Here is a 23,385-nt window from a genome sequence, read left to right on the forward strand (position 1 = left end):
CACGTGAAGTCAAAGTTAGAATCACAGAACACAAGAGTACCATTTGTACTATGAGCACTAAATCACATAATTCAAAACATTGGTTAGAATATAATCACACCATCACACAGCTTAAATACACAATTCTACAAGTTTTAGCACCCAAACCTGGGTGTGATAACAACAGGGCACTGGCACAGAGAGAGAGATGTGGTGGACCAAATTTCTACAGGCAATGATGCCAGGGGGATTGAATGATCGGACAGAAATGTCTTGTTTTATATAAAACAATGTTCAGTTCATGAGATTGTCACATGTATTTATATTTACATTGTTGTCCGCCATAGACTGTAGCGTTGTGTTCTTTGTTCTGCATGTTCATATAGAGATTGTGAATATACATGTTCTCCAGGCAATACATTTTTACTCTTCCTCATTTGAATCAACAGACACTCGCGGTAATATTGAAATTCCACATCTTTTCTTGGGGAATCACTTTCGGGGGAGTTTCAAAAATAATTTTTTTGTTATTTCGCATTTTTTATTTATTCATTACATATTTCTGCCACTGATCAGACACATGTATACTTTTCTATTCTTCATCAGCTATTGCAGTATATTATTAGCCTTTCCATCTCTGGAAACATCATTATGATTATTCAGTGGTGGAGATCAGACACACGCATATTTTTGATTTCTATTAGTCATTTCAGCACAGCATTAGTTTTTACGTCTTTGGAAACACCATTTCGAATATTCAGTGGTGGAGTACATTCCAATATGGCGCTCGGGATATGACCGAGCCAATCCGGTTTCAATGAACACGTACGATCACGTGTTCGCGGCGCCAGCGCGAGCAGAAGGGGACCTGCAATGGAGGGAGCACTACCGCGCATTTCAATTTGGATTACAGGAGTTTCGCGTTTTACAGCTGTTCATAACCGCCAGTCAGGTGGGCTAATATATCCGTGGCAGCTTGCACATCCCTTATTTTGACACTCAGGCATCAGCACAATGTCTAAATCGGCCGCATTGTTAATTTTTAGATTGAGAGCGAGTACACGGTACCGGTTCTTTGGAAGACTCCATGAGGGGTTCATTCCACTCCTGAGTGATTCTGCTTACACAGAGTGTCTTCACAGTCGAGGTAAATAGTTCAGCGTGTTTTCTATGCTCTAGTGTTTAACCCATATATGTACGTGATGTCAACAGCGTGTTTGCTGTTTTACTTTATTCAGAACCAACACAGTGAGCAGGATATCACCTCAAGAACGCGTTCCAGCGTCTCTGGTGCTAAGTAAGTCAGATTCAGAACTTTTTTGTATCAACACTTGATAGCGTGGGACAGGGGCAGTCACCACTTTTTCTCGTTGTTTTCAGCAGGAGACTTCAGCTTTCAGTGAGCTGGGAAGTTTAGTTATTCTATAACTTCTTTGCCCTAGAGTAAGTTCTCTACATTTTTGCGATCCCTGGTCTCACAAATAATGATTGAGGCAAACACAACACCAGTTCCCTAGTTTGAAATTGGTCACCATTAACATTTCTTAAACGCACTTTTTTCCCCTTTTCCGTTTTCTGCGCACAATTAACAGTTCACAACCACAAGGACGGTTACTATTCTTCACTTGGCAGCTTTTATTCCTATTGCCTCCAGTAAGATGTATATAAGGATCTTCAGCAACACGTTTGTTCACAGTTAGAAAGCCATTTTGGTAGTTTGACGGTGCATTCATTATGTGCTTGTAATATTTTGTGTGCAGTACATGGATTCATGTCTTTTTTCTACAGTGGCCCCTGAAGAAGGGATTTGTTTATAATCCCGAAATGCATTGGACATGGATATGAACATTTGATTCTCGCTTCAACATTTGTTGTTTATAAATATTGCATTTATATAATTTTATTTCATGTTTAAGCTATGACACTACCAATGTTTTGGCAACTTTGATGCATTCAACAAACATATTGGTGATTTCAATGAACAGAAGTCCATTCTGCGGAACTGCGGAATTAGAGTGTACCCTTACTCTACGCCAGGGTATCCAATTTCCCTGCTAACCAGACCGACTTCACCCAGTCAGTTGACTACAATCAAAATTACAGAACGTGCGGGACCCTACTCCATCCTAAAAAACGCCTCAGGGTCTGACGTTGAATCAAAACGACCCGAAAAAGCTGGAGATAATGTAGAACTAAACCACTGTTGGGGGTGGCTGCCAGCTATCCTGTCTTCCAAACACTCAAACTAACAGTCTGTGGCTGAAACATTCGTAGAAAAACACAATCCCTCTGGAAAACTCATCTCAGTGGTCGATCTACAGCAAAAAACAGATAACAGGCAAGGGCGTTTGCCCTTCGCATTGTGTTCATGGAACATTAGCGGACTCCATCAAAACACCTCAAATGTTGACACCATGGCCTTCATGTGTAAACATGCAGCAATCGCCCTACAGGAAACCTGGGCGTTAGAGGGCCGCCCCATAGTAAGGATACATTGAATTTCGGAAACCAGCACTCAGGGACAACCGCTTTGGCCACCCCAAAGGCGGTCTGTCCATATACATCTCTAATAACTTAAAAGGTGTATTTAATCAAATCCACCTCAAAGAAGACTGGTTACTAAGGGTCAAAATTAATCCGTGGAGGAGGCGTTTGCTCCTCCTCATAAACGTGTATATTAACCCCAATACCCGTACAAAAAAAGACCATCTGGCCCGCCTTTGTGAAATTATGAATGACATTGCCACCGAATACCCCAACTCGGACCGTATTGTCACAGGGGATTTCAATACAAACTTATTTCAGGGGACTGTAGCAGACATGGAAGGGCCCGACTTTACTAACATTATTGAGGCTATGACTCAATCTAAACCTCCGATGCAAGCCCCTAACTCATTAGGTGAGCTCTCAGTGACGAGATTCTACAACGCAGGCTACCTGGTAGTGAATGGAAGGTCAACCAGCGACTCACCCCCAAATTGGACCTGGTCGAATGGAAGCAAAAAGTCTTACTAAGATTTTACTATTTGCAACTCATAACTACTGTTTAACCTGGACAGTTTTTGCATCCACTCATGGTCTAAAAGCGATCACAGGCCGCAGGTCATTTCCTTCATCACAAACCCAGAATTCCATAAAACGGCTCCTATAACCTATAAGGGAATACACTCTGAAAATTTAAAACGCCTCAAATGGAGCGAGTTCAACAGTCAGAGTGTTCTAAAAGCAAGCAAGGATTTCACAATAGGTAGTCTTGATCAAGATGCCTCCCCAACAGTGAAATGGTCGCAGCTGTACCTTCATCTGATCAGCTTTTACCCAGTGACTGTGCAGGGCTCAAACCGTACTCCATCAGTAGGGGCTGCAGCCTCTACCGTCATAAAATCACTAAAGAGAACGAGAAACAACGCTTTGAGGTCGCTCTCAAAATTCCCAGGAAACAGTGCTTTTTTTATCATATATCACCAAGCTCAAAAAGCATTCAGGAGGGCAGTCACCCAAGAGAAACAGGCTCAGGAAACTCAATACTGGGTGAAACTGGTGTGGGAAAGCAAGCAAAAAAACTCAAGGAAATTCTGGTCTCTTGTCAACCGCACCAATTTGAACCTAACAAATTCCGGTTCAGCGAACATTCAGGAAGCAGAATGGGCATCATATCTAACGGATCACTTTCAGGCACAAGATCACCATGATTGCACTAGATCAGCCAGAGTACACGGCACTGGCGCATTTCCGAGTACGTCCTCCGACACAGTAAAGGGATTTGCCTCAGTATATGTATTAACCGAAGAACGAGTTGTCAAAGCATTGACAAAAGGGAGACAAGAAGGAGCACAGGCCCGAATGGCCTGCCACAGAGGCTATTTAAATCAGACATTCCTTTCTGGCCCATGGTATTATTAAACCTCTTCAACTATACTTTGTGGACACGGACAATCCCGGACTCATGGCGGGGTGCAATTATTCACCCCATTCATAAAGCTGGATCACGAGCCGCTCCGAATAACTAAAGACTAATCGCCCTTCTGGCCATAGAGGCGAAACATTATGCAGGGCTCATCTTGGAGGACCTTAGGCAATGGGCAAAGGATCATAATCTGATTCCTCTGAATCAAACAGGGTTTGTTGCCAATTCAGGAACTATGACAAATCTACTAGCAGTCTCCACCATCATTGACAAAGCTCTCTCAACATCCAGAATGGTATTTTGCTGCTTTGTCGATTTCAAAGCAGCATTTGATAGGGTGCCAAGGGCGGCACTCTGGAAAAAAAATGAGCAGTGGGGAATACCAGATAAAATCCTGAACCCTATCATCCAACTGTATTCTAATACATGGGTTCGAGTGAATTTAGGGTCCGGCACGCATCTTTCGCGAAAAATCATGACCTCATGTGGTGTCAAGCAGGGATGCGTGCTGGCCCCCCTTCTCTTCAACCTATTTATAGCTGATCTGTCAAGCACCTTAGATAAGGTAAACAGTCACCCCCCCAAAGTAGGAGGTACGGCATTATGTAACCTATTATACGCCGATGACCTAGCCCTGTTCAGCCTCACCAGAGTAGGGCTACAAAGGCTCCTTGATTCATTAACGCAATACACAATCAGCAATCAACTAGAAATCAACATGAAAAAAACCTTGATAGTCCCATTTGGTAAGAAACGTTACTGTGGTGGTGGCTGGTCATTTAATAAAACAAGTCTTTCAACTGGCCAATCATATAAATATTTAGGTGTCTATTTAGAATCCAGGGGCCGTTTTACAAAGCAGAGTAATGCGATCGCTGCCAAAGCCACGGCTCTAGTGGTATCTTTGGCTAAGCTATCGAAGAAACTTTCAGGTCCAACCCTTTTTCCTCTACTGGAAGTTCTTAGAGCAAAGATCAGGCCTACACTTTCATATGGCATAGAGATCTTTAAAGGCAAAATGAACATTGCCTTAAATAAACATACAACTAAAATCTATAAAAAGGTACTTCATTTGCCGAGCACCGCATCCCCGGCACAGATTAGATTAGAGCTGGGGTTAACCAATTATGAAGCCTCCAATGTTGGTACATATCTTAAGCTTTGCCATAAATTAAGACAGGCTGAACCAGGTACTGTGGAATCTCTAGTCTGGAAAGAAATTAATGAGATCAATCCAGGGGGATCATTCGGCTGCCTTTTGAATGATTACATCCATCAAATGTCAGCTGCCGACCTTTGGGCTCTTAATCCTAGCCAGACTGCCTTTAAAAACACAATAAAAAAATGTGTAAAAATGACATCCCTTGTTAAAGATAAAGCTCTGTTCATGAAACGCAGTCATTCCTGCGCAGTAGTCAACTCCTACAAACAGCTATCCCCTGCCACCTACCTCTCTACGACATTTTCACTTTATTTAAAGCGTTGCCTGATTGCCCTAAGAATGGGAGATTGGCGCTTTCTTCAAGACCTACCCACCTGGCGCCGTAGGAAGGAGGATAAAACATGTAGAGGATGCGGGTTAGCGACGGAAACAATTTTGCATGTGCCCTGTATCTGTCCATCCTTCGATTCTCAACGCAGGTGTTTGCTTAGGCCAGAATGGAACAGGCTGGGAGTTCGGACTTGTAGGCATGCCATTATTGCTGCTTTGTCTTTGCATAACATTGTTTTAAGTATAAAATTGGCCAAATTTATTCAGCAAGCGTACCACAATTTAGATAAAATGGAAACTGCCAAGGCCCCGTTGCTCGCTGTTTAGATTGAATATGTATCTTAATAGAATTTGCAACTTCTGGGAGGGCTACACTACAATTTGAAATCTTGCAGCAAGCATGCTTACGGTCCAATTTTACTCTTTCTACTCTTTTAATTATTTTTTTATTTTACAATATTGTACATAATGAGATTTGGGAAAACTTTTAAAGATATTGTTTTTATATCTAAATAAAGGAATTATTATTATCATTATCAATGAGTAAAGTAACTGAAATGCAAATCTAATATGAACGCTTGAGTATGTTCGGTTTAATTTTGAATGAGAATTGAATATTGTATATACTTTAATTGCAGCTATGCGCCCAGCATACTGGTGATTGTTTACCAGAAATACCCTCGATTCTCAGGCTGGCTGCCTCACAACTGGGCTGCATGAATCTTTGTTAAACAATACAATAGACATACAGTCTATCTTAAGTAATAAAAGGTAGTGCAATGACTGATTAACCATTTTTGTATGCCATTTCCCCCATGACTGAACATCAAAAGTCATTAGATATATTCAAATTAAATACTTTAAAGCATTTAGGCACGGGACTGTTCGGGTGCACTTCCGGCAGTTCTGTAGACACATTAAAATTGTTCTATTTAGCCTAAATATGAATTCATCTTGGTGTACCTGTCCTTCAATGGCATTCAAGAGGAAAAGTGTATAGAATTTAGCCAGAACTTTATTTTCAATATAAGTAACGATAGGCAGCAGTATGAAGCACTGTCGTCGCTATTGTTAGGCTTCCTTCTTCCCTTGCATAAAAACTCCACTAAACAGCTTTTTAAAATCAGTCCAAGCTCTATCTAAGCCACAACAGTCCAATCAGTTCAGGCCTGACCAAGCCTTCTGTAATAAGTTGGCTAGTTTTTTCCAAACAAAAGGTGCAAGTTATTTATGATGATCTCCTACTCACAGTAAGTACTGCAACTACATCTAGTAAGTCATCTGTGGAGGAGAATCTCTCTCAGAACCAGCTTACGAGTTTTCTAAGCTTCTCACAGGAGAAAGTGAATCACCTCCTAACTAGTAAGTCAGATTCACCCAATGATCAATGTCCCTCCTCCATTTTACATCTAGTTTCAGATACAATCAACACCTATCCCTTACCAACTCCCTTACTTAATAAAGTAGTGGAATCAGGGATCTCCCCATGTGCCTGGAAAAAAGCTTGTATTTGGCCGTTCCTTTAAAACCCTGGACCCGACTGAGGTTAAAAACTAACGACCAATCTCTTGCATGTGATTAGCTGCCAAAAATTGTGGGGGGGGGGGGCGTAAAATCGATGAAAATGGAATTAACTCAATTCCTCAAATCTAACAATTTGTTAGATTCTAGTCAGCATGGCTTTCAATCTTGCCACTGTACCGTACAGTATAACATTTGCAAACAGTCGGCGCTGATAATGGCTACAGAAGGGATTCGCAGACAGGTTGACAGGGGGGCCGGGCCATCCTCTTAGACCTATCGGCAGCATTTGACACCGTGACTCACAAGGTGTTACTGCGGGGGTTGAATGCTCTGGGGATTGAGGGAATGGCCCTGCCCTTCTCACCTCCTTCCTTGCCTGTAGAGAGCAGAGCATAGTCTGGGACCATTTGCAATCTGACACTTTTCATCTTCCTTGCGGGGTGCCGCAGGGCTCGGCCCCATCACCCACCCTCTTCAACATCTATGGCACTTCTCTAGCTAGAATAAGAGAGCATGGTTTCACCTTGGTCTCCCATGCAGATGATTCCCAACGTATTATATCTGTATCAAAAATTCTGGAAGCTACTGCTGTTAGCTTCCATTTCTGTCTGACCGAAATCATGAGCTGGAGGAGTCAAAACTTTCTTAAGGTTAATACCGAGAAAACTGAAATGATGGAATTTGGTATGGGCCTTTCCCTGTGAAACCAAACCTGGTGGCCAACAGAGGTGGGTGGGTGTTCATGTCCAACATCTAAGGTCTGGAATCTAGGAATCATCTTGGACAATCAATTAAATTTTGCTGGCCAGATAAACCACCTTACGTCTTCTTGTTTTTTCTAACTAAAGATCCTAAGTAAGATTTTCGTTTTTATTCCTCAGGAACTCAGGAGAACAGTGGTGGTAGCTGTTATTCTGTCTAGAATAGACTACTGTCACACACTTTTTTTAGGCATTGGCAAAGCTCAGTTGTCCAAATAACAGTCTTTACAAAATGCAGCTGCTCGCTTGCTTTTAAATATCTCAAAAGGCCATTCTACCTCCGCTGGAATAAGAGCATTTCATTGGCTTCTCATTCAGCAACGAGTGGAGTTTAAGGCCTCTCTCAGGTCCACCAGGCATTATATGGTGGCGGAGCTTCTGATATTCAAAAATTGTTACTAAGGTACTTGCCTATGAAGAACCTAAGATCAACTAATGTGGGTCTTGTTCAAATTCCCAAATTTTGCAGAGCTAGATGGGGAGGCAGGAGCTTCTCCAATCGTACAGCCACTCTGTGGAACAAGATGCCAACTGTTATGAGGCTGCAACCTAACTTGCAGCATTTTAGGAAACTACTTAAATCCTGGCTGTTCCCTCCTAAATAAGCTACATGAACTTGCAGAGCATCACTGTCTCACCGCTTTCAGCACCAAGACGCCATGGCATTCTCGCGCTTTATAAACGTATTTTTCATTTCATTTTCATAGAGCTAATATTACACTATCTGGACAACACCAAAAAAAAACAAGCATTGGAAATGCAATAGGTCTCGCATTAGGAAAGTTTGAGCTATTGGTATTGTAAATGACACTTTATTTATGTGTTGGTTTTGAAAGTAGCAAAATTAATAGCTTTGTCAGTTACAATGTCAATAGTTTTAACTTTTGCAAATGTGACACCTATAGCATTTGTAATGCAATGTGTGTTGTATTTACGTGACTGAGATGTCTTGATATTACAAATAACAATGGCTTTTAATTTTGTAAATAATTAATACTTAAATAAAAGTTATTGTAATTTATAATGGCAATAGCTTAAACGTTTGTAAATAACTTTTGTGAAGATTATGTTCAGTGTATTTTATTGTGACGAAAATCCAAGAACATTGCATTTGCACCTACACACACACACACACACAGAGCCACACGCACACAAACACACACATATAGATGTGGTAGTGGTGGATCTGGGGGATATGGTGGTGGTGGATGTGGTGGTGAATGTGGCGGTGGATGTGGCGGTGGATGTGGCGGTGGATGTGGCGGTGGATGTGGCGGTGGATGTGGCGGTGGATGTGGCGGTGGATGCTGTGAATGCGGTGGTGGTGGATGTCATGGTGGATGTGGAGGTGGTGGTGGATGTAGGGGTGGTGTATGTGGCGGTGGTGGTGGTGGATGTGGCGGTGGATGTGATGGTGGATGTGATGGTGGATGTGGATGTGATGGTGGATGTGGTGGTGGATGTGGTGGATGGGGTGGTGGAGGTCATGGTGGATGTGGAGGTGATGGTGGATGTGGTGGTGGTGGTAGTGGTAGTGGTGGTGGTGGTGGATGTAGTGGTGGTTGGTGCGGTGGTGGATGCGGTGGTGGATGCGGTGGTGGATGCGGTGGTGGATGCGGTGGTGGATGCGGTGGTGGATGCGGTGGTGGATGCGGTGGTGGTGGATGTGGTGGATGCGATGGTGGTGGATGTCATGGTGGATGTGGAGGTGATGGTGGATGTGGTGGTGGATGTGATGGTGGATGCGGTGGATGTGGGGGTGGATGTAGTGGTGGTGGGTGTGGTGATGGTGGTGGATGCGGTGGTGGTGGATGTCATGGTGGATGTGGAGGTGATGGTGGATGTGGCGGTGGATGTGGTGATGGTGGATGTGGTGGTGGTGGTGAATGTGGTGGTAGTGGTGGATGGGGTGGTGGTTGTAGTGAATGTGGTGGTGGATGTAGTGGTGGTGGGTGTAGTGGTGGTGGGTGTGGTGGTGGTGGTGGATGTGGTGGATGTGGTGGTGGATGTGGCGGTGGATGTCATGGTGGATGTGAAGGTGATGGTGGATGTGGTGGTGGATGTGATGGTGGATGCGGTGGTGGTGGTCGTGGTGGTTGTAGTGGATGTGGTGGTGGATGTAGTGGTGGTGGGTGTGGTGATGGTGGTGGATGTGGAGGTGATGGTGGATGTGGCGGTGGATGTGGTGGTGATGGTGGATGTGGTGGTGGATGCAGTGGATGTGGAGGTGATGGTGGATGCGGCGGTGGATGTGGCGGTGATGGTGGATTCGGTGGATGTGGTGGATGCGGTGGTAGTGGTGGATGGGGTGGTGGTTGTAGTGGATGTGGTGGTGGATGTAATGGTGGTGGGTGTGGTGGTGGTGGGTGTGGTGGATGTGGTGGATGTGGTGGAGGATGTGGCGGTGGATGTCATGGTGGATGTGGAGGTAATGGTGGATGTGATGGTGATGGTGGATGTGGTGGTGGATGCGGTGGATGTGGTGGTGGTGGTGGTGGTGGTAGTGGATGTAGTGGTGGTGGATGCGGTGGTGGTGGATGCGGTGGTGGTGGTGGATGCGGTGGTGGTGGTGGATGCGGTGGTGGTGGTGGATGCGGTGGTGATGGTGGATGTGGTGGTGAATGCGGTGGATGTGGTGGTGAATGCGGTGGATGTGGTGGTGGTGGATGTGGTGGATGCGGTGGTGAGGTAGTGGTGGATGTGGTGGTGTATGTAGTGGTGGTGGGTGTGGTGGTGGTGGATGCGGTGGTGGTGGATGTGGTGGTGATGGTGGATGTGGTGGTGAATGCGGTGGATGTGGTGGTGAGGTAGTGGTGGATGTGGTGGTGTATGTAGTGGTGGTGGTGGATGCGGTGGTGGTGGATGTGGTGGATGCGGTGGTGGTGGATGTGGCGGTGGATGTCATGGTGGATGTGGTGGTGGATGTGATGGTGATGGTGGATGTGGTGGTGGATCCGTTTTAGCATGAAACAGGGGAACTCTAGCATTACTGACTAAAAAAAAATGCGAAAAAACAAAAAGTACCCTATTTTTAGGTGCATACCTCGAGCCTGAGCTGTTGATCTGAAGCAAACATCTCCTTTTATTTTCTTATATTTATTATGTAGCGCTGCACAAAGCGCTCGTGTTGTCGTTGCGCCGTACAGCGTTTTACAGACGCACACTCAGATGGATGCATGCCTGCAACGCCATCATTCACCCGGATAACTGCGCAGCCCAGTGCATCTTTCAAACATTGTTTACCTTTCAACATCGAACATTTTCTTGGCTGGACGGTATCCAGAGTCAAACTGGCGGACTCTTGGACAACCCAGACACATTCGTTTAAACATACATTAATATTTATTATTTTCAAGAAGCCATAGCGTTGAATAAAAGCTTGAGATTCGCACTGTGCTTAAATGACTGTAGCATCCGCCAGACTGTGTTTTTCGCAGCTAACTGTAAGTAGTAGGGGCCTTCTTGATGAAGATTACGTTTGACAGCCCAAGTGGAAAATCCGCCTGCTTCAGTGTCAGGCTGGTGACCGTGTGTAAACACGGGCATGCGAAGCCGCTGTGCCACTCGGGTAGAATAACTCTCACAAAATCAGTGGTGGCAGCTGAACATGTGCACACACTAGCACAATTATTTACAAACGACTGAGAAAGATAGTGTGAACAGTTTGGAGAAAATACGGACTAAGATTAGGGAAAAAGAAACAGGGCTAAAGGGCACAGGATAAAAGGAAGTCCGTAAAATGCAGGCAGGGGAGGGGGCCAAGTGACGGAAGAAAGGCAGAGAAGGGGGGGGGGGAGAAATGCGACACGGCGGGCAGGGGAGGGGGCGGAGCGGGGACAGGGTGTGAAAGCAGCAGGGGCCTTTGAAGTGAAGCTAAGCTTCACTTCAAAAGGTGTGGGAGGAGTGTGGCTGAGGGAACAGACGGCGATTTGGTGATGTGCACGCGCATTTTAGGTCAATGCGCTTGCGCATTGACCTAAAAGCCACGGGCACAGCACCAAATCGCCCAGTTAGATAAAGTCTGTTTAAGACGCTATAGTCTTGCCTCTTCAATGTGCTTGCGCATTGAGAGGCTTGACCTAAAAAAGACATGCAGTAGACCGAACTAACTGTAAAAATGACTTCTTGGACAGACTCAGTCAACTTAATTCAGGTCTTCATAAAGGTAAACGTAAACACAGACTCAAGGTTTGGCAATCACTCCGGAGTGGTTAGGTCAACATGTTTTAGTCAGTCTTGCTATAGACTGGGTCGGGCGTTTTCACCAAGACCACAGTCCCTCATTACACTTATCTCTAATGTCCTATTATGTGAGGTATGTGCCTAAGACATAGTGAAAGAAGTAAAAAAAAGTGTAAATTAAATGTATGAAAATATACGGAACCAGTTGAATATCTGGACTTGGACAGGAACTTTTTCTATACATAGTGTATTCACGTATGGAAACAAATTTGTTATGGAGACAACATATTTTAATCATCATAGGTGCCACAGATGGAATATGACCGCGTGGCCTAATGGATAAGGCGTCTGACTTCGGATCAGAAGATAGGTGCCACAGATGGTATATATATGAGAGAAGAAAGCAAGGTAATGCTTCACACAACTAAGAAAACAGATCACATTAGGAATCCAAGAGTAATATTCAAAGATCACGGTTTGCATTTAAAAAAAAATGAATTCTAAAATCAATCATAATAAAGCCAACATTGTGGCGGCTAAGGCGCCAAGCTTTAGCTGCTATCAATATTCCACAATCTCAAAGCATAAACAACGCTACAGAATAAGTCAAAGCATACGTGATAGCTAGTCACTCGTATGTAATGGATACCTAAGCATTATAAATCTAGGCCATCCTGTCATGAAAATGTTAAACATATCAACCAGCAATAGCACCTAAATTGTATTGTGGAGTTGACAAGTGTTTTTTCGATAATGCTTGGACACTAATTATATCAGCACCAATCAATGGTGAACATGACAGCAGGCTCTCAATCTGATATCAGATCCAGAGTATTTAAGACAGGGATGTGGAATTCATATAGCCCAACACCAAGGACATATTGTTTGGGGTTAAGGGCAACAGGTTTTCATGTGTATTTTGTCCTTAAGATAAGCAGGGCCAACCCCCTGCAGTACAAGCCCTTTGGCTGCCAGTTTGCAGTACCACATTATGGATCAGGGAAGCGCACTGTCTGCAGTTAAGGTAGTATTTTTGTCCATATGTTAATGCTGTTCAAACTTGTATTTATGGTTCATTAATTGAAAGCCTTTATTATTAGGGTGAGCGCTCCAAGTAAATGTTGTAAGCTCTGAATGCACTTCTGACAGTGGTTCCAGTATAAAAATGTGTACACACGTTTTCAAATTTAGCAGTATGAGGCTTTGTATAATGCTCCCAGAATGCTCACTGATTTGATTCAAACATTTGAAGAAGCTTGAAAGCAAGATTGAGGATTCTTTGGTTTCAAAATAAAATGTTCATGAAATAAAAGAAAGCAGAAAAAGAAGCATTTCACTAAACTACTGTAAAATGTCGGATACCATTTCTTTGCAGCATCATTTAGTAACATGTGTTGATGTATGCAAGTATTTCCCAAAATAATTCAATATGGAAAATCAGTGTAACCGGTTTCAATAAGATTATGGGAAACAAAAGTAAACAATCATTTGCAAAGCCAGTAGGTCTGAAATTGGTGGTCAGCATTTTCGTTTTGTCAATGTGTGACTTGTTTTGGCTTGTTTTTTGTAAAACCTTATTGGTGTGGGAGCTGCTGGGCCCTCACCATTGAAACAAACATTGGCAAAAGCAAACATTGTTTTTCATCTCAAAATGCACACACTGTCACAGTAGTTACTGGCACTGTACAAAACTATTTTGTGTGCCGATATACTCCCTGTGAAAGAGCAGAATGTTGTCACTCACAGTGAAGCCAGCCGATACAGAGCGAGAGACAGAATTTTTATCAATGCAAAAGGTCATGGACAAAGCCAGAGCAAATTAGGGGCCCAATTATTAAAGAAAGTCTTAAAAGTGCACCCATGGTATATGTCCTTGCATTAAGCAGAGCTATACGGCTTTCGTTAATTCCAAAGAATTTAAAGAAGTAGGACAAGAAATAGTACTCCTAGAAAATATATGTGAACTGCATTTTAGCTTGAGCAAATATGCATGCGTAGATTTGCTCATATGAAAATCTGAGTGTTTACAAGTTCACTTTTCTCTCCACCTACTTTTTTCCCTCAACTCTTAAAGAAGGTTTACGTCTGCCATTGTCAGGAGCACATTTTCAACATTTCTCATTCTGGGAAAAGATTAGAGAAGAGTTGCTGAAAACCCTTAAAACATGCAAGTTAATAGGTTTGCACAGACTCAAAAGGGCATTCTAACCCTGGAACTATTGCTTACCACTGCCTTCAGCCCCAGTATGTAGATCTGCGTAAACGTGGCAACATAAGGGGATTGCAAGTATTCAAACACTACTATAATATGATCCCTGGCATAATCAGAGAGGGTATATCAGTCTTATATAATGAGATTGTTGCCATAATTTGTGGCCGCACTACATGTCACTAAAGGGACAAGTGGATTTTGTTACAGGACTAGCAGATTTAATAGCAACCTGCCCCATGGACAAGTAGATATTTTATTAAATTTTACACCCCTGACTACGAGCATCGTAATGCAAGGAAATATACTGACTGTGTTACTCACACAGGGCATGGAGCAAGTTTAAATCTCTCTACCATGCATATGGGGAACAAAAAACAGAATATGATTTTCTAGGAAACAAATGTGTACAATGTTAAGAGAGGCAAAAAGAACGTAGGCTATGCCCTCACATGAGGCAACATCAGAGATCAAAACTTAACCATGTCACTTATGAGTATCTCAGACCTTTATTCTGGCATGTGTAGTTTTGATTGTTAGATAATACATAACTACGTATAACTTACTGTACACGACCGCATTCGTTTGTGTATTTAAATGCTTCTCATTAGACGTCAGAGTAGCTAGAGGCAGCATAAAAACTTTACATAGTGGCACACTGTAAATACCAGAAATGTCACGCCAAAGCGATAGCTAGACACAACACGTTCCTTATTAGCAGGCTACTCTAACTCTTCCACAGCCAACCAATATACCGTCACTCTGACAGCCGGGTCCCATTGGCTGCAAAGACGTCACCCTTTGACATACTAGACAGTCCCTTTTACCTACTCAGGTCCAGTCACTCTGCCAAACCTACACTTTTCTGCTCTTTCCCAAGGAACTTTACAGTTCCAAAATCAGGGCAATACCCCCAAAAGCTTCGCTCGCGGCGGCACCCATCAGTTCCTCATGCTTCTATGGTCCAAGGATCGGATACCTACCCCGCTTCCCGAGGCCATCTTGAAGCTGTAGTAAACTGGCTCTAACACAAACAATCACCAGTAAAAGGAAGAACCAACGAGACTTCAGACAGCCGCAAGAGCGTCCTACGTCTTGCTCCCAGCAGTCATAGAAAAGGGACGGCCTGAGCTAAGCAACGCCTCCCACCTAATAAATTGAACTGTCATGTCGGTATTTGGCCGTTCCAGTGTAGGCTCTCCTTTTGTAGTATATGAAAGTAAAATGTCGCTGCGCCCGAATACTGCACGTAAAAAAAATATACATCGAATTTGAAAGAATGTGTTCTTTAGTGATATACATCCTCATAATTCCGATGTGATGGATTTTCCAAGTTTGCGCTGTCTCGAGATTATAAGTAACTGTTGTAATAATTATAGAGTTATGTCGTTTACGTTTATCCACAGAAAAATCCGAAAACAAAAATCCAGGTTTCTGTACACATTACATTTTTCTATATTGAATAGGAAGGTGTACGTTTCTTTCACGGTTAAATAGTTTCTAGTAATAGAAATCTTATACTCTCAAGATGGCTACCAGCTTATCCGCCAGGTTTGTCCTGGTGTGCTAGAACCTCTTTGGCTCCAGTCTCTTTGATCAGGGGTGAAAAGTCAGCAGACAGCCGCAGTCTGAACAAGTATCTGCACGATTTTACTATTAAGTAGTAACCACCCTTCATACACAGCAGGGCATCTGGTTTTTTGGTGTTTTTTTTGCCACGGTTTTATTTTCTCGGCACCTATTATTCTGCGTTGAATCTAATGTGTACCTGCTTCCCTCTTCTGGTTTTTTCCTGCTGAATTTCTTGTTTGTTCCTGCACTCAGTACTTCTGATTTCTCTTCTCCTGTATTCTCTCCACCGTAGTTTTCACCGTGTGTTCCTGTGTTACCACCTCTTCTTCTTTATTCCTATTATAGTAGTTTTCTGCTACCTTGTTACCTTTTTTGGATTCCATACATTTACTTTTTTTACGTGGGTGAAACTTGGCAATGGCTCGCGTAGCACTCCTATAGTACTGACATTTAAAATGTTTGGCTTTTTTTCACTGCGTTGTCCCGTATTAAGCAGATCCGCTCTGCAGAGTGAAGACTTGTTAGCAATGCACGGATTCTGATCTCTTTGAACGTCTTTTTTCTGCGTAATTTGGATGTCAAATGTTCTACAAGTCAAGCGGTAAATACTCAGACCATGAACTCTATAAGAGCGTATTCCGTGAAAGCTCTGGTTGCCTTCACCGGTAGAAGAATGCGTTTCACTTGTACGACAATACGCTGCATGTCCTGCCCTCCCAATAACCAGGTGAGCCGCTTTTTTCTGGGATATTTTCTAATCTATTTTCACATTGCATATCAGAACTATGGTCATGTTACTGGTTGTTCCATCATTCTGCATTGTAACCCATTTAAGTGAAGTAACCAGTCTTGTATACGTTACAACATCTACAGTACTGCAGGCCAGATGTTTGACTCAAATTTCACAAATAGAACTAGAATTTCAAATACACTTATTTATAATACGAGGGCTGCTAATGTGTTGCAGCGAAGTTCACGAAGTTGTGATGCTCTATTTAGCCTACAAGTGGCATCAGAAGTGGCTTGTAGTATTTTATTAAAGTTTTACTCGGGGGCTATTTATTATAACGAGTAGTTACATATAGAAAGGAAGGGTAACGGCTGTTCAGTGTTACTCATAGACATAACAAGCATTTGCAATGCAATAGGTATCGCATTAGGAAAGTTTGAGCTATTGGTATTGTAAATGACAAATTTTGTATTTATGTGTTGGTTTTGAAAATAGCTAAATTAATAGCTTTGTCATTTACAATTCCAATAGTTTTAACTTTCGCAAATGTGACCCCTATAACATTTGTAATGCAATATGTGTTGTATTTACGTGACTTAGATGTATTGATATTACAAATAACAATGGCTTTTAATTTTTTAAAAATAATTAATACTTAAATACAAGTTTTTGTAATTTATAATGGCAATAGCTTAAACTTTTGTAAATAACTTTTGTGAAGATTATTTTCAGTGTATTTTATTGTGATGAAAATCCAAGAACAGAAGTGAAATATTAACATCTTTTTGTGACATTTGTAATAAAGCTTGAACATTGAGAGAACATATTTGAACCAGTTGTTGTTGAATGGTTGCACAGATTAATGCTGTGGTTGCGCATAGTGATGCTGTGGTGGCGACAAGTGATGCTGTGGTGGTGCTGAGTGATGCTGTGGTGATGCGATGGAGTGAGTGCGATAGATAGAGGGAGGGCGATAGAGGGAGGGCGATAGAGGGAGAGCGATTGATAGATAGAGTGAGGGAGGGTGATAGAGGGAGGGCGATAGAGTGAGGGAGGGCGATAGATAGATTGAGGGAGGGCGATAGAGGAAGGGAGGGCGATAGATGGAGTGAGGGAGGGCGATAGAGAGAGGGAGGGCGAGAGAGTGAAGGCGGTAGAGTGAGGGCGGTAGGGCGGTAGAGTGAGGGCGGTAGAGTGCTACTGTTAAATGTTGTAAGAAACCATGGAGAAGAAATGGAAGAGCGAGGGCGGCAGAGTGAGGGCAGTAGATTGGTAGAGTGAGGGCGGTAGAGTGAGGGCGGTAGAGCAGTAGAGTGGTAGAGTGAGTGCAGTAGAGTGAGGGCGGTGGAGTGGTAAAGTTAGGGCGGTAGATTGAGGGTGTGAGGGCAGTAGAGTGGTAAAGTTAGGGCGATAGATTGAGGATGTGAGGGCGGTAGAGTGGTAGAGTGAGGGCGGTAGAGTGGTAGCGGTAGAGTGAGGGCAGTGGAGTGGTAGCGGTAGAGTGGTAGCGGTAGAGTGGTAGCGGTAGAGTGAGGGCGGTAGAGTGGTAGCGGTAGAGTGAGGCGGTAGAGTGGTAGAGTGCTGGCGGTAGAGTGCTGGCGGTAGAGTGGTGGCGGTAGAGTGGTAGAGTGAGGGCGGTAGAGTGCTACTGTTAAACTGTTAAATGTTGTAAGAAACCATGGAGAAGAAATTTACAGTCGAAGCCTAACCACTGCCCTTCTCACAGAAATAGCATGTTTTACGTAATTTCCAACTCACGTGGATATCAGGAACAAATATTTGAAATGTTGCTTCTGTAACAAAAGAGAAACTATTTGTTTCCCACTCAGCGCCATGTCAAAATATGCAAACAAGTCCACTAAAAAAACAAGATAAAACTCTGGAAACGACGAAGGTGCCCTCCCTGCGCCCAACCTAATGGTGGTTCAGTTTAATGAGGCACAGTCAGGAGGTGAAAGTGAGCACCGCCGCTTCTTGCTTCCGAGTCGCCGGGTTGTGAGAGTCCACAAGGCAGCCGAAGTTGATTTCCGCTCCAGGGCAGTGGGCGCTCGTGCCTGCCTGGATCCTTCTAGGCGAGCACCGGCTGTCTCTTAGCTAGATGCGTTCATGGTATGAATGCACCACCGAGACAAGGAGTGCTGAGACTACACTGAGAGAGCGCTATAGAAAGAAAGAGCCAGAGAGCGTGAGAGACTGGAAGAGAAAGCAACAGAGATGGAGAGATATAAATATATAGAGATAGAGCAATAGAAAACGAGAAAGAAAATCACATGAAGACTGAAGAGAGGGAGATGGAGAGAGAGAGAGAGCGCGAGAGAGCAGGAGAGAGATGACGACAGGAGAAGGTGGGAGAGAGCGCGGTAGACAGAGTAAGGAGAATAGATAAAGAAGGAAGAGAGAAGAGTCGGGATGAGAAACAGAACGGCAGGAGTGGGAGGCTTGTGGGGAAAGACAGAGAGCGAGCGCGTTCAGAGTCGAAACAGGGAGTCTGTGAAGATGGTGGAAGCGAGGCAGTAAATGAAAGATAGTCTGATAGATGGAGTTCGTGAGAAGGACATTGAGGAGTGGGGGAGAAGAGGGTGGACAGAAAGAGTGAGATGTGTGGGGGGGGGGTAGATATAGAGACAAGGGTCCAAGAGGTGATTGGTCAGAAATGGAGAGGGAAAGGTAAACTATGGAAAGAGAAAGAAAGATTTTCTTGAGAGGAGAGAAAACGAGGAGACGGGGATTGGGGGCTGGGACTGGCGTGTTAATGGAGAGGGTTGAGAAACTGAGAGATAAAAATGGATAGTGGAGTGAGAGAGACAGCAAAGAAATACAGATATTTAGGTGTGTGGGAGAGGAAAGACAGAGACTGAGGGAAGAGTGTATGTTTGACAACCAGGCAGATAAATAGAGAGAGATAGATGAAGAGATAGATAGATAACCAGCGAAAGAGACTGTAAGAGAGAAACAGAGACGCCAGCAAGGTGGAAGAGCAGAAGTTCATTCAAAAACACGCCAATTTCTGAATATTATGATAATAAGAAACACCTTTAATTGTGTTTTGAGTGATACTGTTTCTGGGGCCAGCGCCTGCCTTCTAGACAAGGACATGTTCAGAAGTGAGAGGTGCTGGGGAGAAAGTGTCCCGCAAGGTCTTTCGGGTGAGAGGTGGTCAGGACAAGGAAGGAGGTAGAAGGTGAAGGGACATGATGGGGTATGAGGGGTAAACAGGAACGTGAGGGGAGAAAGAGTGAGTGAGGGGCTGAAACAAAGAGAACCGAAAGATGGCGACAGAGCGGCAGGGGAGCGGCTAAGCGAGAGAGAAAAGAGTGTGGAGTGAGAAGAGAACAGACAGGGAGCGTGAGAGAAGGGCGAGGAGAAAGAGGTGAACGAGGAAGAAGAGAGGCAAGCAGGTGGAAACAGAGAGCGTTAACGAGGAACGAGCTAGAGGAGGTAGGACAGATAGTGTGCATGAGAGAGAAAGAAAAGAGAGAGAGAGAGATAGGTGATCGGAAAAAGTAGCAAATTGAATTAGATGAAGAAACGAATGCGAAAAGGAAGGCCGTAATAGAAAGTGCAAAGCGAGAGAGGTGGGTGGTTCGTGTGGCAAGAGAGAAATAAAACAAGAAGTATGAGAGAAGCGCGAGCATCTCTGCATTGCGTGGCGGGGGGAGCAGGGGAGCGGCGTTCCTTTGAAGTCGGGGAGGGAACGAGCATATGGGGTGTGAGCAATAACGAAAGTAAGAGGGGGAGCAGGAAGTGATGCGGGGGTGGGGGAGCAGGGGAGCGGCGTTTCTTTGAAGTCGGGGAGGGAACGAGCATATGGGGTGTGAGCAATAACAAAAGTAAGCGGGGGAGCAGGAAGTGAGGCCGAGCGCGCGCTGGTGAAGATTCACGCTTGAATGCCTCACATGCACTGGGCGTAATCCGCACTGCAAAACCCTCTTGGTAGGATTTGCTAGTGGCCCTCTATATGTCTCGCCAGCAATGCGCAAGAGCATTAGCAGGCCGAGACCTAAAAAATAGGAATGAAACACCTTGAGGTCTAAGAGTTGTTTTGGCGTTGTACAAAGAAATTATGAATGCGTTAGATTACAAGCAACAATTTCTTATTGATTTCACTTTTAAGAAATTACCATTCTGTTGTATGTATTGTTGAGTATCTGTATATCGTAAACATGGTTAGGAAGTGTAGAAAAGTATGATCTACTTCTGTGGTTACCCCCTACTTTTTGCTAGACGTAATTCTGGCTCTGACTAGTCTGACTGGAATCCTGCTAATCAGGCCCCAGTCTCCCTGCTTTCTCTCCCCAAAATTGGTATGGTAAGTACTTAAATACATCCCAGATTGGATACTGGGGTACCCTTATCACGCCCTAGTATATGGTACTATAGTACTCAGGGCATAGATACCCCAGAGTTCACCTATAGGCCGAAGCATGTATTATGCCACCTATGGGAGACCATTCCAATTATCACCACAGGCCTGCCATTGCAGCCTGTGTAAGCTGGTGCTAGCACTACTTACAAAAGATATAGGTTTCCCTACATGTAGGGTCACAGCACTTGAAACCTATAAGTCACCTACAGCAGGCCTTTTCAATCCTGAGGGCAGGGTGCTCAGTTCCAAGTGTGAGGGTGCCCCTGCATGAGCAGGACACCCCAACAGTCTTTGAAGTCCAGTCTCCCGGGTTGTGAGACAGCCATATAACATATAGATGGGCACCGTATCATTACAAGATGTCCATCTCGAAACTGGCTGTAACAAACCCTGTCGTATTTAGTATCAAACATGTTGGAATCATAACGGTGAGGAAGGTATGATTCCAATCACTGTAAAGGCCCTCTGTTAGGTCCTCAGTGCTCCCGGTACCAGTCTTCTAGACCCAGACAGCACAACATGGCTGCTGTCGACCAGAGACATTCTGTGCTCCTGCTGCTGTGCCAAGCTCGAGTGGCGGAAGGCAGAACAATAGGCATACTGTCACAGGGGGGTGTGACCAGGATTTAGTGTTTTGGGGCAGGGTGGGAGCACTTGCCAGCACCACACAGTCTGCGTGCGGGGAACATTTGGTGCCCTGCTGTCAGAGTCCTGTTTAAACCAGTTCAGGGAGCCGTTGTTTCGTCCCAACCCTTTTCTTAAGGTAGTTGAGGGCTTAACTGTGGGTAGGTCCCTAGATTTGTCGTGGGACACAATACACTTCAGACACCACTTCAACTTCAACCTTCTGGGCACTCTGGACTTTGCTCTGGGCATCAAGGCTGCAACCGGGAAGACTCCTGCTGCTCCTGACCTCTTCGCCCTGCTTGCCCGCTGCAACGTCTGTGCCTGTGCTCCATACAGGAACCTGTACAGGGCCTGTGGATATCCAAGACGCCTGAAGGAATCTCCCTTGAAGTGAAGGACTCACTTCCCTGCATCTGCAGGCACGCAACTAAGCTGACCGGTTTTCTGATCCTGGGCTCCTACGGGCTCCGGAAGGCTCAGCAATACAGCTGATGGCTCTTCATATCCCCTGCAGACTGCCCTGTCCTCTCCCCAAGTTTGAGGCCAGTATCCTTCATCGGAGCCGCAGGAACCGGACCCCGGTGCACCGCGTCTACTTGCAGTTGCAAAGGCTTGTTGGCTTCCTTCCTCCAAGATCTTCGGGCTCCAAGTAGTCCAACCTCCAGCATCTCCAACGTCCTCACTTGCACCGTGGGCCTGCATCTTTGGTGAACTGCTCAAGGTCCCCTGAGACTCCAGTGCCTCCGACTTGTCAGTCCTCTTGAGGGTCACTTTTGAATTCTTTTGGGCACCCCTGATTCTCAGGGCCTGCCCTGACTCCCCTGCTTGTAATGAGTCTCCTGGACCTTGCTGGTCCCGACATTGCACCTTCTTCTTCTACGTTTATTGTAGTTGCCAAGGCTTATCGGTTCTCCTGTCATACACCGACCCCTCCACTCTCAACATCCGACCTGGAACAGCCTGTGAACAGCTCCTGGTCTTCCACAGCGTCGCCTGGTCCTCACAGCTGCAGCTCCAAGGGCACGTCACTCTTTTACAAAACCCGACATTGGTGGGCATTCGTCTTCCGTTCCTCCTGGTCACTTCCAATAGACATAGACTCTGTCCCCTCAGCTTTCAGGTACTTCTTGACTTGAATAGACCTTTGGGTTCCACTGGACACTTTCACCTTCTCCAGCAGCAGCAGCATCTTCCTGAAGTTCTCCATTGTGTACGACTGCGATTTCTGATGCAACTTCACACCGATTCACCCGGCTTTGATGGAGCAGATTTCATCTGCAGTCAGGCGTTGTTTTATTTTTTGTGCTTCAGACAGACTGCATTTAAATTGCCACACACATTTTGGTGCAAGTTAAAAACATGGCACATGAAAAACATGAAAGTGAGGCCTATTTAGTCTGAAATGCTTTTGCTGAATTAACATGTGTTTTTGCGTTTGTAGAGAAAAGTGGCCTTTTTAGCTTTGAAGATTAATAGAATGTGTTTCTCTCTTCCCAGCTCATCCCTTGCAGTCTAATTGTACTATTTCTGTCTTAAGAGACTTTGACTTGTTGCATATTTTGATAAATATTTTCAGTTAATAACACCTCTTTTTATAACGTGTGTGAATTAATAATGGACCAAACACTACACAGGGGGCTAAATGCTTTTTTTTGCATGAAAAGCTATCTGAAACACTAAAGCATGTTGCTGTGTGTGTTGTATTAACTGTGTGCGCTATATTTACTGTGTGTGCTTTTAAATTTTACACTAAAGCATAAAGATGCTATGTTGCACATTTCACATTTATTTTGCATGTTGTCATAAATAATAGAAAAGCTGCTTTACACTAATAGCTTGGCTAGGTAAACATTTATAAGGGATATTAGAATGGAGTTGGGAAACATAATGGGCTGATTTACATGAAATATTTTTGGGCCTACCATTAAATGGCTGCCTGTGAAACCAGCAAGGCAATGGCTTGCTTTGAAAGAGAAGAGAGCATGCGCACACTGTGGCAGCTTTCCTCAAACCACGAAGAAGTCAAGGACATCTTG

At 44.3% G+C, this 23,385-nt stretch overlaps 2 protein-coding genes across 2 annotated transcripts in view; one reads left to right on the plus strand and one right to left on the minus strand.

The window, feature by feature from the left end:
• Positions 1-15,181, minus strand: part of ZMAT2 (zinc finger matrin-type 2) — a 92,575-nt gene extending 77,394 nt beyond the window's left edge. The window contains exon 1 of the mRNA XM_086931376.1: positions 15,038-15,181. Within this exon, the coding sequence (XP_086787502.1) occupies positions 15,038-15,055 (18 nt within the window). The 5' untranslated portion in view covers positions 15,056-15,181. The remainder of the gene's footprint in view (positions 1-15,037) is intronic.
• Positions 15,182-15,666: 485 nt separating this feature from the next.
• The window catches only part of LOC147702786 (histidine--tRNA ligase, cytoplasmic-like), a 244,763-nt gene continuing 237,044 nt past the window's right edge, over positions 15,667-23,385 (plus strand). Inside the window, exon 1 of the mRNA XM_086931377.1 lies at positions 15,667-16,353. Within this exon, the coding sequence (XP_086787503.1) occupies positions 16,243-16,353 (111 nt within the window). The 5' untranslated portion in view covers positions 15,667-16,242. The remainder of the gene's footprint in view (positions 16,354-23,385) is intronic.

The sequence above is a fragment of the Lissotriton vulgaris genome, chromosome 7 (genome assembly GCF_964263255.1).
Source record: "Lissotriton vulgaris chromosome 7, aLisVul1.2, whole genome shotgun sequence".
NCBI lineage: Eukaryota > Metazoa > Chordata > Amphibia > Caudata > Salamandridae > Lissotriton > Lissotriton vulgaris.